This window comes from Arachis hypogaea, chloroplast (genome assembly GCF_003086295.3).
Source record: "Arachis hypogaea chloroplast, complete genome".
Lineage (NCBI taxonomy): Eukaryota > Viridiplantae > Streptophyta > Magnoliopsida > Fabales > Fabaceae > Arachis > Arachis hypogaea.
In genome coordinates this window covers 73,243-85,000 of record NC_037358.1, presented here as the reverse complement: position 1 = coordinate 85,000, position 11,758 = coordinate 73,243, and the positions used below count along the sequence as shown (strand labels likewise).

At 34.0% G+C, this 11,758-nt stretch overlaps 13 protein-coding genes across 13 annotated transcripts in view; 8 read left to right on the top strand and 5 right to left on the bottom strand. All coding sequences in view use genetic code 11, as the record gives it.

Moving 5' to 3' along the window:
* The window catches only part of rps3 (ribosomal protein S3), a 657-nt gene extending 153 nt beyond the window's left edge, over window positions 1-504 (top strand). Inside the window, exon 1 of the mRNA in view lies at window positions 1-504. This exon is cut by the window's left edge and continues 153 nt beyond it. Coding sequence (YP_009472194.1) covers window positions 1-504 — 504 coding nt within the window.
* A 1,221-nt stretch (window positions 505-1,725) lies between these two features.
* On the top strand, window positions 1,726-2,136 carry rpl16 (ribosomal protein L16). The gene has a single exon. The coding sequence runs from the start codon at window positions 1,726-1,728 to the stop codon at window positions 2,134-2,136; it is 411 nt and encodes a 136-aa protein (YP_009472193.1).
* A 134-nt stretch (window positions 2,137-2,270) lies between these two features.
* On the top strand, window positions 2,271-2,639 carry rpl14 (ribosomal protein L14). The gene has a single exon. The coding sequence runs from the start codon at window positions 2,271-2,273 to the stop codon at window positions 2,637-2,639; it is 369 nt and encodes a 122-aa protein (YP_009472192.1).
* A 354-nt stretch (window positions 2,640-2,993) lies between these two features.
* rps8 (ribosomal protein S8) lies at window positions 2,994-3,398 on the top strand. The gene has a single exon. It carries the CDS (start codon window positions 2,994-2,996, stop codon window positions 3,396-3,398), a length of 405 nt encoding a protein of 134 aa, YP_009472191.1.
* A 469-nt stretch (window positions 3,399-3,867) lies between these two features.
* On the top strand, window positions 3,868-3,981 carry rpl36 (ribosomal protein L36). Its single transcript has one exon. It carries the CDS (start codon window positions 3,868-3,870, stop codon window positions 3,979-3,981), a length of 114 nt encoding a protein of 37 aa, YP_009472190.1.
* Window positions 3,982-4,555: 574 nt separating this feature from the next.
* rps11 (ribosomal protein S11) lies at window positions 4,556-4,972 on the top strand. The gene has a single exon. The coding sequence runs from the start codon at window positions 4,556-4,558 to the stop codon at window positions 4,970-4,972; it is 417 nt and encodes a 138-aa protein (YP_009472189.1).
* A 93-nt stretch (window positions 4,973-5,065) lies between these two features.
* On the top strand, window positions 5,066-6,052 carry rpoA (RNA polymerase alpha subunit). The gene has a single exon. It carries the CDS (start codon window positions 5,066-5,068, stop codon window positions 6,050-6,052), a length of 987 nt encoding a protein of 328 aa, YP_009472188.1.
* A 248-nt stretch (window positions 6,053-6,300) lies between these two features.
* On the bottom strand, window positions 6,301-6,825 carry petD (cytochrome b6/f complex subunit IV). Its single transcript has one exon. It carries the CDS (start codon window positions 6,823-6,825, stop codon window positions 6,301-6,303), a length of 525 nt encoding a protein of 174 aa, YP_009472187.1.
* Window positions 6,826-7,706: 881 nt separating this feature from the next.
* petB (cytochrome b6) lies at window positions 7,707-8,393 on the bottom strand. Its single transcript has one exon. It carries the CDS (start codon window positions 8,391-8,393, stop codon window positions 7,707-7,709), a length of 687 nt encoding a protein of 228 aa, YP_009472186.1.
* A 952-nt stretch (window positions 8,394-9,345) lies between these two features.
* Window positions 9,346-9,567, bottom strand: psbH (photosystem II phosphoprotein). The gene has a single exon. The coding sequence runs from the start codon at window positions 9,565-9,567 to the stop codon at window positions 9,346-9,348; it is 222 nt and encodes a 73-aa protein (YP_009472185.1).
* Window positions 9,568-9,673: 106 nt separating this feature from the next.
* On the top strand, window positions 9,674-9,805 carry psbN (photosystem II protein N). Its single transcript has one exon. It carries the CDS (start codon window positions 9,674-9,676, stop codon window positions 9,803-9,805), a length of 132 nt encoding a protein of 43 aa, YP_009472184.1.
* A 65-nt stretch (window positions 9,806-9,870) lies between these two features.
* psbT (photosystem II protein T) lies at window positions 9,871-9,987 on the bottom strand. Its single transcript has one exon. It carries the CDS (start codon window positions 9,985-9,987, stop codon window positions 9,871-9,873), a length of 117 nt encoding a protein of 38 aa, YP_009472183.1.
* Window positions 9,988-10,151: 164 nt separating this feature from the next.
* psbB (photosystem II protein B) lies at window positions 10,152-11,678 on the bottom strand. Its single transcript has one exon. It carries the CDS (start codon window positions 11,676-11,678, stop codon window positions 10,152-10,154), a length of 1,527 nt encoding a protein of 508 aa, YP_009472182.1.
* Between the last annotated feature and the right edge of the window lie 80 nt (window positions 11,679-11,758).

Here is an 11,758-nt window from a genome sequence, read left to right as displayed (position 1 = left end):
AGAATATCTTCTGGTGTCGAGGGAATAGCAGGGATAAAGATTAAAAAAAGAATTGATTTGATTCAAGTCATAATCTCTATGGGATTTCCAAAGTTATTAATTGAGGGTAAGCCTGGAAGAATAGAAGAGTTACAGATGAATTTACAAAAAAAACTCAATTGTGTGAACCGAAAACTGAACATTGCTATTACAAGAATTGCAAACCCTTATGGACATCCTAATATTCTTGCAGAATTTATAGCCGGGCAATTAAGGAATAGAGTTTCGTTTCGTAAAGCAATGAAAAAAGCTATTGAATTAACTCAACAGGCGGGGACAAAAGGAATTCAAGTACAAATTGCGGGACGTATCGACGGAAAAGAAATTGCACGTGTCGAATGGATCAGAGAGGGTAGAGTTCCTCTACAAACCATTCGAGCTAAAATTGATTATTGTTCCTATACAGTTCGAACTATTTATGGCGTATTAGGGATCAAAGTTTGGATATTTGTAAACAAAGAATAATCCAATTCTCCTTTTCTTTTTCTTTAAGGTTCCTTGTTTCGGTAAAACAAAAAAATGATAATTTTCCAAATTTTATAAGATTGAATAAAAAATATCAATTAATTTTTTTATATAAATATAATTGCTATGCTTAGTGTGTGACTCGTTGATTTTTTAGAGTGGTTAGAGTTCGACAATAAAATAAATGACTTATAGGATGAATTCATTAATAACTAAGTACTAACCAACTCATCGCTTCGCATTATCTGGATTTAAAGAATTAATCTAAAAATCGAAATAAAATCAAGATATCATATTTTGGTAGTAGAATTATAACAACTGAGATATTGGATAAAAAAAAATAAAAACGAATCTGATTATAAGTTGTAAAGCAATAAGAATATACAGATAAAAATGAAGGGTGAAAGAAAGAAAAAAGATATATCAATGATATAGAATTCGAATATGTAAAGGTCTTATGGTTATCTCATAAAAAGGGGAAGTGTAATAAAGCATCAACATTAACTAAATCCATATATAGATATATATATTCCCAAAATAAACAAATCAAGAGCACCGAGTCAATAAAAACTGAGAAGGTTGATTCAAGAAAAAAGAAATATATATATATAATTTGGAATTGTATTTGCGAGGCTCCATTGTAGAATTCCAGACCTAATCATCAATCGAGAAGCGATGGGAACGACGAAAACCGTGAATACCTAAGATTCATTTGACGGGAGGGATGGCGGAACGAACTAAGAACCAATTCATTTTTTTGAAGAGTCGCAGGATAACCCTAGATTACATCTAAAATAAAATGGATAAGGAGTAAATATTCGCCCGCGAAATCTTTGTTTTTTTATTTCGAAATTGAGCCAATCCAATACCACCAGAAATAAATAAAATAAGGATTTGTTAGAATCTTATGCTCTAATAGAACAACATTATCTAGTTATATATTTAACTATATATAGGGGGGGCAAATTTTCTAATAAATGTCTAGTTCTATATAAAAATCAAAACAAGATATACTAATTTCCAATTGATCAATCAATCCTATGAAATATTAAAATAAAAAAACCTCGTGATTCAATTATTCATTAAACATATGTATATACGGTATATTTTTTTATTGGTATTGGTTAAATCCATTTTTGTAATTGTTTTATTCGCGAGGAGCCGTATGAGGTGAAAATCTCATGTACGGTTCTGGAATAGCGATGGGATTTCTAAACAACCATCAACTATAACCCCAAAAGAACCAGATTCCGTAAGCAACATAGAGGAAGAATGAAAGGAATATCCTATCGGGGTAATCATATTTGCTTCGGAAGATATGCTCTTCAGGCACTTGAACCCGCTTGGATCACATCTAGACAAATAGAAGCAGGTCGGCGGGCAATGTCACGAAATGTCCGCCGAGGTGGACAAATATGGGTACGGATATTTCCAGACAAACCAGTTACAGTAAGACCAACCGAAACGCGTATGGGTTCGGGAAAGGGATCTCCCGAATATTGGGTAGCTGTCGTTAAACCCGGTAGAATACTTTATGAAATGGGCGGAGTCGCAGAAAATATAGCCAAAAGGGCTATCTCAATAGCCGCATCAAAAATGCCTATCCAAACTCAATTCATTATTTCAAGATAATAAATAATAAAAACCAAAGGAAAGAGGTCTTTTGGAGGAAAAAACATGGCAATTTTTCCTTTCTTTTGTTGAATAGAGAATATTTTTTTTTACTTCAAGCCTTGGACTGAAAAACCAGATAAAATAAGAATGATATGATTCAACCTCAAACCCATTTGAATGTAGCCGATAACAGCGGAGCCCGCCAATTGATGTGTATTCGAATCATAGGAGCAGGTAATCGACGATATGCTTCTATTGGTGACATTGTTGTTGCTGTAATCAAGGAAGCGGTACCAAATATGTCTTTAGAAAGATCAGAAGTGATTAGAGCTGTAATTGTACGTACTTGTAAAGAACTTAAACGTAGCAATGGCATGATAATACAATATGATGATAATGCCGCGGTTGTCATTGATCAAGAGGGAAATCCAAAAGGAACTCGAATTTTTGGCGCAATCGCCCGGGAATTGAGACAGTTAAATTTCACTAAAATAGTTTCATTAGCACCTGAGGTATTATAAGAAAAAACATTTTTTTATTTAATGAAAATGAAATAGATAAATTAATAAATTATGTCTTACACATATATCTAATTATTAATAAAATTGGATTTCGTTTTTTATTTTTTTAATATATATTATTCTTTTTGAATAAAAATAAGTATAAAAATAAATATAGAAATATAAAAAGAAATATATAAATAAGATATTATATAGATATCTTTCTATTAAAGATATATAAATATACTAGATATCTTTCTTTAATTTTAACTAAAATATTTTCAAATTATATTACTCTAATATATATTAGAAAATATAGAACACGGAGCATGCTGATTATATCAAAAGTAAGTAAAGGGTAACATTTATTTTCCTATGGGTAAGGACACCATCGCCGACATAATAACCTCTATACGAAATGCTGACATGAATGGAAGAGGAACGGTTCTAATACCATGTACTAACATTACTGAAAACATTGCTAAAATGCTTTTACGAGAGGGTTTTATTGAAAACGTGAGAAAACATAGGGAAGGGGGAAATCTTTTTTTAGTTTTAACTCTACCATATAGAAGAAATAGAAAAGGATCATCTAAAACGCGTTTGAATTTAAAACGGATCAGTACTCCTGGTCTACGAATCTATTCTAATTATCAACAAATTCCAAGAATTTTAGGGGGGATGGGAATTGTCATTATTTCTACTTCGAGAGGTATAATGACAGATCGAGAGGCTCGATTAGAACGAATCGGCGGAGAAGTTTTATGTTATATATGGTAATCTTTCTGATATCCGAATTATAGAAAAAATTCTATCAATTTTTTTAAAAAAGTAAAGAGAGATAAAACAAAACACAAGTCTCTCATATCACTCCTCATACCTTAATGAATGCGTGAAATGGGTTTAACAGGAATTGTTATAAAGAAACGGATTCATGAGGGTTTAATTCAATATTGCTGAATCAATTTCCCCTGTGGGGTATGTTCGGGGTTGGTTCATTTATTTTCAATTTTAAATAATGAAAATATCAGTCTAGGCTATATTTCTGAAAAGGTTCAACATACTCTTTATATATATTTCTACCACAGAGAAATAAAAAATGCAAGTATAAATTCTTTAATTAGACTTTTTTTTAACTTCAATATTATTGGTTTTGAGGGGTACGATTAGAATAGAAGTTAAAAATTGAAGGAAACCTTATTTTCTTCCATTAAAATGGATCCGAGATTAAGTTGAAGGAATGATAAATATGAAAATACGGGCCTCTGTTCGTAAAATTTGTGAAAAATGTAGATTGATCCGTAGACGAGGTAGAATTCTAGTAATTTGTTCCAATCCAAGACATAAACAAAGACAAGGATAAGGATAATATTTCCACAAAAGCCACAAGAGAGGGCTTTGAATTATAAAGGACTGGGTGCGCAAATAAAAAAAAAATAAAAAAAGATATAGATATTGAAATTCAAACTTTTTTTTACATGAAAACTTAGAAATTATATAATATTCTCTATTATATATGATATGATTTTATAGTAATATTGATTATATATTAATATTTTTGAATATGTGAAAATTTCAAATTATTGAATGAATATAGAAATTCTATTTCGAATATTTCGAAATTTTCTTATATATATAATATATATCAATGATTATATATATATAGATTAGAACTATTCTAATAGAATACAATATAAAAAAGAGATATTAGATAGAGAGATTTTGGGGATCTAAAATTGGAAATTCTATTTTTGTTAGTTGTATATTAACACAAATAGAATGCCAATTTTGAGAATATTAATTCTAGTTTCTAATTAAAAAAAAGAAATATAGTAAAACATCTGTTTTTTTGACATGAAATGAATATATCCATACATCTCAGACTTCCTTTTAGGTTATGAGATAATAATTATGAAATAATAAAAAGATAATAAGATATGGCAAAACCTATACCCAAAATTGGTTCGCGTAAAAATGGACGTATTGGTTCACGTAAACATGCTCGTAAAATACCAAAGGGCGTTATTCATGTTCAAGCTAGTTTCAACAATACCATTGTCACTGTTACCGATGTACGGGGTCGGGTAATTTCGTGGTCCTCCGCAGGTACTTGTGGATTCAAAGGTACGCGAAGGGGAACACCATTTGCCGCCCAAACCGCAGCAGGAAATGTTATTCGAACAGTAGCGAATCAAGGCATGCAACGAGCAGAAGTCATGATAAAGGGTCCCGGTCTCGGAAGAGATGCGGCATTAAGAGCTATTCGTAGAAGTGGCATACTCTTAAATTTTATACGGGATGTAACCCCTATGCCACATAATGGGTGTAGGTCCCCTAAAAAACGACGTGTGTAATGTAAAACAAAAGATAAAAATAGAAAACATAGAATAAATTTCAAGACAAGAGAAATAAACAATTCAAGGATTTGAAAAAAAGAATTGATTACTATGGTTCGAGAGAAAATTAGAGTATCTACTCGAACACTACAGTGGAAGTGTGTTGAATCAAGAGTAGACAGTAAGCGCCTTTATTATGGACGCTTTATTCTGTCTCCACTTATGAAAGGCCAAGCTGATACAATAGGCATTGCGATGCGAAGAGTTTTGCTTGGAGAAATAGAGGGAACATGTATCACACGTGCAAAATCTGAGAAAATACCACATGAATATTCGACCATAGTAGGTATTCAAGAATCAGTACATGAAATTTTAATGAATTTGAAAGAAATAGTATTGAGAAGTAATCTGTATGGGACTCGAGACGCATCTATTTGTATCAACGGTCCCGGATATGTAACCGCTCAAGACATCATTTTACCACCTTCTGTGGAAATTGTTGATAATACGCAACATATAGCTAACCTAATAGAACCCATTAATTTGTGTATTAGATTACAAATCGAGAGGAATCGCGGATATTGTATAAAAAGACTAAAAAACTTTCAAGACGGAAGTTATCCTATAGATGCAGTATTCATGCCTGTTCGAAACGCAAATCATAGTATTCATTCTTATGTGAATGGGAATGAAAAACAAGAAATACTCTTTCTCGAAATATGGACAAATGGGAGTTTAACTCCTAAAGAAGCGCTTTATGAAGCCTCCCGTAATTTGATTGACCTATTTATTCCTTTTTTACATGCGGGAGCAGAAAACTTGAAATTAGAAAAAAATCAACACAAAGTTACTTTACCCGGTTTCACTTTTCATGATACATTGGCTAAACTAAGAAAAAACAAAAAAGAGATAGAATTAAAATCTTTTTTTATTGACCAATTAGAATTGCCTCCCAGGATCTATAATTGTCTCAAAAGGTCCAATATACATACATTATTGGACCTTTTTAATACCAGTCACGAAAACCTTATGAAAATAGAAGATTTTCGGATAGAAGATGTAAAACATATCTTGGACATTTTAGAAATTCGAAATTGAAAGAAAAGCATTTTGCATAAATTGGAAATCCATTAGGTTTTTTTCATCTTTTTTTTCTTTCTTTTTTATAAAAAAGAAAGAAAAAAAAGATGAAAATATGGAGTTTGAATCTTTATCTTTAGAAAAATTTAGAAAAAATCTACATACTGAGAGTAGGTTCAAAGATGTATCTAGGGAGTAGTCCTTTCAAAGTGAATTCTCCCTAGATACCCAATATATATGAGATTTTAATTCACAAGTGAATCAATTTAAAAGAGACCTAAAGTTAGGGATTTCTCAATAGGTAATGTTGCTCCAACACCCAACCAAAGGGCTACTGCAGTACCAATCAAAAAGATGGTTGTTGATACTGGACGACGAAATGGGTTTTGGAATTTATTAACATTCTCCAAAAAGGGTACTGTTAATAATCCCGCGGGTACCGAAACCATTAAAAGAACGCCCAATAACTTATTGGGCACTGTACGAAGTATTTGAAATACAGGAAAGAAATACCATTCCGGCAATATTTCCAAAGGAGTTGCAAATGGATCCGCGGGTTCCCCAATCATTGATGGTTCTAAAACTGCTAAACCTACGTTACAAGCAATAGTACCTAGAATAACTACGGGAAAAATATATAAAAGATCGTTTGGCCATGCGGGTTCTCCATAATAATTATGACCCATTCCTTTAGCCAATTTCGCTCTTAATACAGGATCATTCAAGTCAGGTTTTTTTGTTATTGGGATAGGTGAATTCTTATTGATCCATCCTCCGAAAGAACCGGACATGATAATTTTGCATCATCCGGCTCGAGCATCAATCAAACGAACCGAGTATACCTATAGAAAAGTTTATATGTAAGAAAATGGACTCGATTCTGTTTTACGGAGTTACACAACTATCTATTGTGAAAAACTCATTTCTTATTTGTAAATGCTCAATACCCAAGTAGGCTTTCTTAAATTTATAGTGCTTTCTGGGTCATCTCAGACCTTGATATTTTTGCCCCCCTCAAAAAAAGATATCGGGACTTTTTAACATACATTTACATATTAAATTAAAGGATTTACTTGTTACTAATGGAATCTAACCCCTGTTCTTCTTTAGATCTACTTGTTTCACTCCGATAGTATCATAAATCGAGTCAATGCATAGGAAATGAATGCATTTCAATACTATTAAGTTAAGTGAAATCGATAAGACGGAATCCGTATTAGACCACTTCACTTATTTTAGTTTTAGTGGATCTTACGAAGCCCGGTCATCCAGGACATGATCAAGTCTGATCATAGAAAAGAATCTCTTCAAGTGAACCGGCCTATCCTCTGTAGGGGGGCTTGCGCGGTGGTTGGAACAAAGAGACACATTTTATTGCAAATTAAAATGTGGCAGATATGAAAAAGTCATCCATCTGCGCGATCCAATCAATAGTTCAAGTCACACACTCCCATAATCCGTTTTTTCTTCGGAGAATCCCCCTCAACTATCAACTATTCGTGTATGTCAAATAAAAAAATAAGACGCTAATTTTGTTAAGTCTTAAGTTGCAGGGAAATATCCAAATACATGTCTTATTTTTTTTAATAATCCATATTTGTAGCAATGAAATACTTTTGTTCCTCCCCAAAATAAAAAATGATTGATTAGAAATATCTAGGATCCATATTCTCTATAAAGGACCGGAGATGCCTTGCTTACGTATCATTGGAAAGTGCATTAACATAAATACAGCAGTAAGAAGAGGTAATACAAAAGTATGTAAACTATAAAAACGAGTCAAGGTAGATTGTCCTACACTAGCACTTCCCCTTAATAATTCCACGACAGACGATCCTATTCCGGGAATAGCTTCGGGTACTCCTGTTACAATTTTGACTGCCCAATAACCAATTTGGTCCCAAGGTAAGGAATAACCAGTTACACCAAAAGATGCGGTCAATACAGCCAAAACAACGCCCGTAACCCACGTCAATTCACGAGGTTTTTTAAAACCGCCGGTAAGATACACACGAAATACGTGCAGGATCATCATTAAAACCATCATACTTGCCGACCATCGATGAACAGATCGGATTAACCAACCAAAGTTAGCCTCAGTCATTATATATTGAACCGAAGCAAAAGCCTCAGTAACGGTCGGACGATAATAAAAGGTCATAGCAAACCCCGTTGCTACTTGGACTAAAAAGCAAGTAAGTGTAATTCCTCCTAAACAATAGAATATGTTGACATGAGGAGGGACATATTTACTAGTTATATCATCGGCAATCGCCTGAATCTCAAGACGTTCTTCGAACCAATCATAGACTTTATTGAGATAGGTAAACCAAAGGAACTCCCCCTCTGAGAACCGTATATGAGAATTTCATCTCGTACGGCTCAAACAGAAAAACCCAATACTGGTTGTAACGGAAACGGATATGTTAAATTTAAATAATAAAAAGTTTTAAACTTCTTAATTTAATCCTATTATTCCAAATCTTATTTGAAGATAAGAAAAATATATAAATCCTTAAATTGATCTGTGCAGGGTTATAATGCCAAAATCTCAAGTCGGCGCACTCGTCTTTATCTTGATCTTTACAGGCCTCTTGAATATTCTATTTACTTCATTTTTTCTTTGATTTTTTTGTAGAATGCGACTTTTTTAGTGCCGTCTTCTTTATTATTAGTATTGATAAGAATTCTCTTGTTAAGACCCTATGAACAATTAAACAAAACCTCAGATTCATACCAGAACCACAATGATTCAAAAAAACCTTTAATGTCCAAAAATTCCCTGAGTAAGAACTGCTGGATTATCACTTATTCAAGAAATAGATAGGATAGAATGAAAAAAGAAATCAAAAGACATTTTTTTGCTTTGATAAAAAAAAGACAAACAGTGGCAATTTTATTTGAAAGAATCAAAATTTTTTTATTTATTCTAACTTACGTATCTTCTAATAAAAATTTATTAAAGTCCGGTTGCGAGGTCGAAATATTAAGTATGAATCATAGTTCTAATACTTTTTAAAATCTATTTTATATATTCCGTGCTCCAGATACTAGAAAATAATATCTGACGGGGTAAAACCATCTCTATCAAGATGACAGATCCTTTATTTTTGTTCTGTATTTGCAATAAGATCAATTAGAACAAGTCACACACTCATATTCCGGAAATAAAGAAAGAACGAAATTCCACGGTCAAACTACCAAATTCAAAATGAACTGGCCTAGAAATAAAAAACAAAAATGGGTAAATTTACCCCTTTTATTTAAAAAACTATATAAATAAAAAAGATAGTTAGTCGGTTCTTATGAATCTAATTCATAGAAATTCCGTCCAGTAAAATGGACGAATTATAAATTTCTAAAATAATAGATAGAAATATAGCAAATAAAGCCATTGCAACACCCATTAAAGGAGTAGTTCCCCACCCCGGAGCTACTTTACCATATTCTGAATTCAACGGTTTCAATAAAGCCCCTACAGTAGTTCGTCTTGGACCAGATCTAGAACTACTCTCAACGGTTTGTGTAGCCATAAATCCTATTTTTTATTCATTGAGATCTGTTGACTTTGTATACCATTTCACTGTAAATATAGGATTTTATCCTATAGATTCATTGTGGTCTTGAAATTTGAGAAAAATGGAAACAGCAACCCTAGTTGCTATCTCTATATCTGGTTTACTTGTAAGTTTTACTGGGTATGCTTTATATACTGCTTTTGGGCAACCCTCTCAACAACTAAGAGATCCATTCGAAGAACACGGAGACTAGTTGAAGTAATGAGCTCCCAATATACCAATATTGGGGCTCATTACTTCAATCGAGATAATGAAAAATCATTTCGTCTTTTTAGTTGGAACTTTAGGGGGTTCTCTAAAAAAGATAGCAAAAAAAATTATTCCTAAAGTCGAGACTAAGAGGAATGTATAAACCAATGCTTCCATAGATTTCATCCTGGTTTACAATTATAGCTTTCATACCTGTTTATTAGATTAGAGTAAAAAAATACAATCATTCAAATCAAGATTAATCAAATTCCCTATGATTTAATTTAAATCACCCCAAACAAAAGTATAGTCAAAAAGAAACAACAAAAAAAAATAACGTTCTATCCGAATCAGACTATTTGCCTTCTTGTAGTCGGATCGCCCAGTTTTTGGAATGCTCCAAATTCTACTTGAGCATCCAAATCGGGGTCGATGCCAGCAAAAACATCTCGGAACAAAGTTCTAGCACCATGCCAAATGTGCCCGAAAAAGAAGAGAAGAGCAAACGAAGCATGTCCAAAAGTAAACCAACCCCTTGGACTGCTACGAAAAACACCATCTGATTTCAAAGTGGCACGATCTAATTCAAAAATTTCACCCAATTGAGCACGTCTAGCATATTTTTTCACAGTAGCGGGATCACTATAACTGACTCCGTTGAGTTCGCCACCATAGAACTCAACAGTTACACCTACTTGTTCAACACTATACTTCGATTCTGCTCTTCGAAAAGGAACATCGGCTCTAACAATTCCGTCTCCGTCTATCAAAACAACTGGAAATGTCTCAAAAAAAGTAGGCATACGCCTTACAAAAAGTTCACGCCCCTCTTTATCTCTAAAGATAGGATGTCCTAACCAACCGACGGCTATTCCATCTCCATTATCCATTGAGCCCGCTCTAAATAAGCCCCCTTTTGCCGGATTATTGCCGATGTAATCATAAAAAGCTAATTTTTCGGGAATTTTAGACCAAGCTTCTGATAAACTTTGATTTTCGGCTAGCCCAGCACTAACTCGTCGATATATTTCTTGTTGGAAGTATCCCTGATCCCATTGATAACGAGTGGGGCCAAATAATTCAATCGGAGTTGTTGCTGAACCATACCACATAGTTCCAGCAACAACAAACGCTGCAAAAAATACAGCAGCGATACTACTGGAAAGGACGGTTTCAATATTTCCCATACGCAATCCTTTGTATAGACGTTGGGGTGGACGTACACTAAGATGGAAAAGGCCCGCCAATATGCCCAATGTCCCTGCTGCAATATGATGAGAGGCTATTCCCCCCGGAACAAAAGGATCAAAACCTTCTACACCCCATGCGGGATTTACGGATTGAACCCTTCCGGTTAGGCCATAAGGATCGGACACCCATATCCCAGGACCATACAATCCTGTTACATGAAATGCGCCAAAACCAAAACAAGCCACCCCTGCAAGAAATAAATGAATTCCAAAGATTTTTGGCAAATCCAAAGAGGGTTTGCCTGTACGTTCATCACAAAAGATTTCTAGATCCCAATAGACCCAATGCCAGATAGCCGCCAAAAAGCACAAGCCCGAAAACACAATATGTGCTCCAGCCACACCTTCATAACTCCAAATACCCGGATTCGGCGTAGTACCTCCTGTGATACTCCAACCGCCCCACGAATTGGTTATTCCTAAACGAGTCATGAAGGGTATAACAAACATACCCTGTCTCCACATTGGGTCAAGAACAGGATCAGAGGGATCAAAAACTGCTAATTCATATAGAGCCATCGAACCGGCCCAACCAGCAACCAGAGCCGTATGCATTATATGGACAGAAAGTAAGCGGCCGGGATCATTTAATACAACAGTATGAACACGATACCAAGGCAAACCCATGAGAATACCCCTCTTTTTTTTTTTCAGCAAAAAATAGACACTATGTAACTTTATTGCACTAGAAAAAAGATACTAAAAAA